This window comes from Urocitellus parryii, chromosome 9 (genome assembly GCF_045843805.1).
Source record: "Urocitellus parryii isolate mUroPar1 chromosome 9, mUroPar1.hap1, whole genome shotgun sequence".
Classification (NCBI taxonomy): Eukaryota; Metazoa; Chordata; class Mammalia; order Rodentia; family Sciuridae; genus Urocitellus; species Urocitellus parryii.
The window spans coordinates 107,323,931-107,326,683 of NC_135539.1; the positions used below are offsets into that span (position 1 = coordinate 107,323,931).

The following is a 2,753-nucleotide window of genomic DNA, read 5'->3' on the forward strand; positions in this document are numbered from 1 at the left end:
CAATCCATTTTTTCTTTCTTTCTTTCTTTCTTTTTTTTTTTTGGTGCTGGGGATTGAACCCAGGGCCTTGTGCCTGCAAGGTAAGCACTCTACCAACTAAGCTCTAACCCCAGCCCCCAGAATGCTTTTTAAGAATCCTTATAACCATGAGTGAGTATATTACTTCTATGTGGTGCTTATAGTATATCACATTTATTCACAACCACTTCTCACCTCAGCCCTGTCTTGTCTTACAGAACTAGAAATGAGTGCTCACAGAGGTTAAGCCAGCTACTACGCAAGTGTGCTCAGCTGTGAGGGGTAGGCTCAGTTCTCCTCCCTACCCCTTGGTCTCCTGGATTTTCCAGGGAAGAAAGACCCACTCCCATTCTGTTTCAGCAGGGCCTGGAGGGGCCATGTCTCTCATCCCGTGGTTCCGGTGGAATGAGCCCCCACCCCGGCTGTCATCCAGGAGCCCTGCTGAGATGGTGCTGGAGACGCTCATGATGGAGCTGGTGGGGCAGATGCGAGAGGCTGAGAGGCAGCAGCGGGAGCGGAGCAACTCGGTCAGGAAGATCTGCACCGGTGTGGACTACAGCTGGCTGGCCAGCACGCCCCGGTCTACCTATGACCTCAGCCCAGGGGAGCGGCTGCAACTGGAGGATGTCTGTGCCAAGATCCACCCATCCTACTGTGGGCCTGCCATCCTCAGGTAATCCATGGCATAGGGACAGGGACCAGCTATTGGGCTGTAGCTCCAGGCAGGGCCCTGAGGCCACCAGGACTAGACCCAGGGTTCCTGGATGACACGGTTAATCTGTCAGAAGGAGCAAGGCAGGAAGAGGAAGCTGAGAGACAGCATGGAGCAGCAGGTTGGGGCATGGGCTTCAGTGAGAGGCAGAGGCAGCTCTTGGGGGCATATGAGTTTTGGTGGATGAGGACTCTCTGTTCTTCCTGCGAAGGTTATTAGTATCCTGGATTTCAACAGCTGGCTTCTCCTCCTTCATCATTTTATGATCATTATTACTTTCTTAGAGGAGTTTTCCCAGACAATCTCCAAAATTAGTGTCTTCATCATCCTATTTCACACCAGTCTGCCTAAGGTATGAAGGTGACTGTGAGTGTGTGTGAAGGGTTCGGAGCCCTGGGGCACTGAACATTTAGAGCTTGGATACAACAATATTCCTGAATGTAAATGTAACCTTCCTGAAGTGGTGACCCGCGGGGTCCTGTCTCAGATTGGTGAAGTCAAAGAAGCATGTAGTCAGTCCAACAGCCAAAAAATAATTTCAAAATAACTCAATTTCTTTTAACTGTATTTCTCTTTGTAAAGGAATACAAAACAACAATAAAACATTTTAAAATTCCCCTGACTACTCAAATCTCCCTTTACCCATCTCTTTAACCAGTGTAAGCATCTATGGTACACGTTTCCATTTAAAATTCCTTTTTAGAATGCCTTCTCCAGCCCTATTCTGGCTCCTTTTATAGTCTTTTTACTTTTATCCAGGCTGAGAATCCTAGCCACTCTTCCCATTTTTCTGATTTTGTGCCATGGAAACTCCCCAAGTAGACCTACTCCAGAAGCACCTGGGGACAGGGGTGGGATGCTGACTGGGGGACTCAGTTGCAAATCAAGCCTCCTAAGTGAAGGAAAGACTGAGAACACTCACAAGGTAATGAGATAATGACTGTCCTGATACATTTCCCATCTCACATCATTGCTAAGAAGTTTGCAAAGTCCTGACTCTCAGTATGGGGGAGGAAACCAGGTATTCAATGGACTCACTAACATTGATTCTTGAGCGCTAAACAAAGACTTTCTAAGAAACGGAAACAGCTTGGGAAAACACCCAGGGACCCAGGTGCAACCCAGGCCTGTGGGAACCTCATAGGATCCTTCCTGGCTGTAATGCAGGGTCATCTGGGGGAAGTAGCAGGAGGAGCCCTACGTGAACGGCCATTTAGCTCCCCCTCATCCAGAAGGTGACAGAGAAGTTGTGGGAGGCACAGCTTATGTCACCGTCACAAGCAGTGACATAATCAGATACCCACTTCAGAGATCACATAGGGTAGTGTGTGGAGAAGGAAAGGGAGAGGGTTAAGGCAGAAAGTCTTACACAGCAAAATTGCCACGGCAGTGGGCTCCCCAGAATACCTGGGCATTGACCACCTTAGGTTAGTGTCGGGATCTTTACCTACTTGGGCGCATGAAACCTCTCTGGTAAGTAGGAAAGCCCCCTACACCCCGTTTACAGATGAGGATGCAGAGGCTCATGGAGGCCAGGAGTGGCAGAACTGGGGTTTGAACTCAGGATGGGCTCGGGAAATAGGGAGGCGGGGTGATTGCTGTTTGATTTCAGTTGCAGGTGAAATGGACTAAAGGGGAATTGACCACAGGGAGGCACGAGCGGCTCCTCAGGGTTAGAGGCCCGCCATGTGCCATCCCGCAGGGTCCCAAGGCGCCCCCTCTTTTGTCCAGGTTCCGACAGCTGCTGGCGGAGCAGGAGCCCGAAGTGCAGGAGGTGTCCGGCCTCTTCCGCTCGGTGCTGCAGGAGGTCCTGGAGAGGATGAAGCAGGAGGAGGAGGCCCACAAGCTGACGCGCCAGTGGAGCCTGCGACCCCGGGGCAGCCTGGGCACATTCAAGAGCCGCGCGCGCATCTCGCCCTTCGCCAGCGACATCCGGACCATCTCGGAGGACGTGGAGCGCGACGCGCCGAGGCCGTCCCGCACCTGGAGCATGCCTGAGTTTCGGGCACCCAAGGCCAACTGA

At 51.7% G+C, this 2,753-nt stretch overlaps 1 protein-coding gene across 1 annotated transcript; it reads left to right on the forward strand.

The window, feature by feature from the left end:
• Nucleotides 1-395: 395 nt before the first annotated feature.
• On the forward strand, nt 396-2,753 carry Rd3 (RD3 regulator of GUCY2D). The gene is made up of 2 exons (XM_026387370.1): nt 396-691; nt 2,462-2,753. The coding sequence occupies exons 1-2, from the start codon at nt 396-398 to the stop codon at nt 2,751-2,753; spliced, it is 588 nt and encodes a 195-aa protein (XP_026243155.1).

What these genes read in the sequence shown, in the direction of transcription:
- Rd3 (XM_026387370.1), top strand. Translation starts at nt 396, where the DNA reads ATGTCTCTCATCCCGTGGTTCCGGTGGAATGAGCCCCCACCCCGGCTG. An exon ending in TGTGGGCCTGCCATCCTCAG is followed by an intron (nt 692 to 2,461) that starts GTAATCCATGGC and finishes TCTTTTGTCCAG; the next exon opens with GTTCCGACAGCTGCTGGCGG.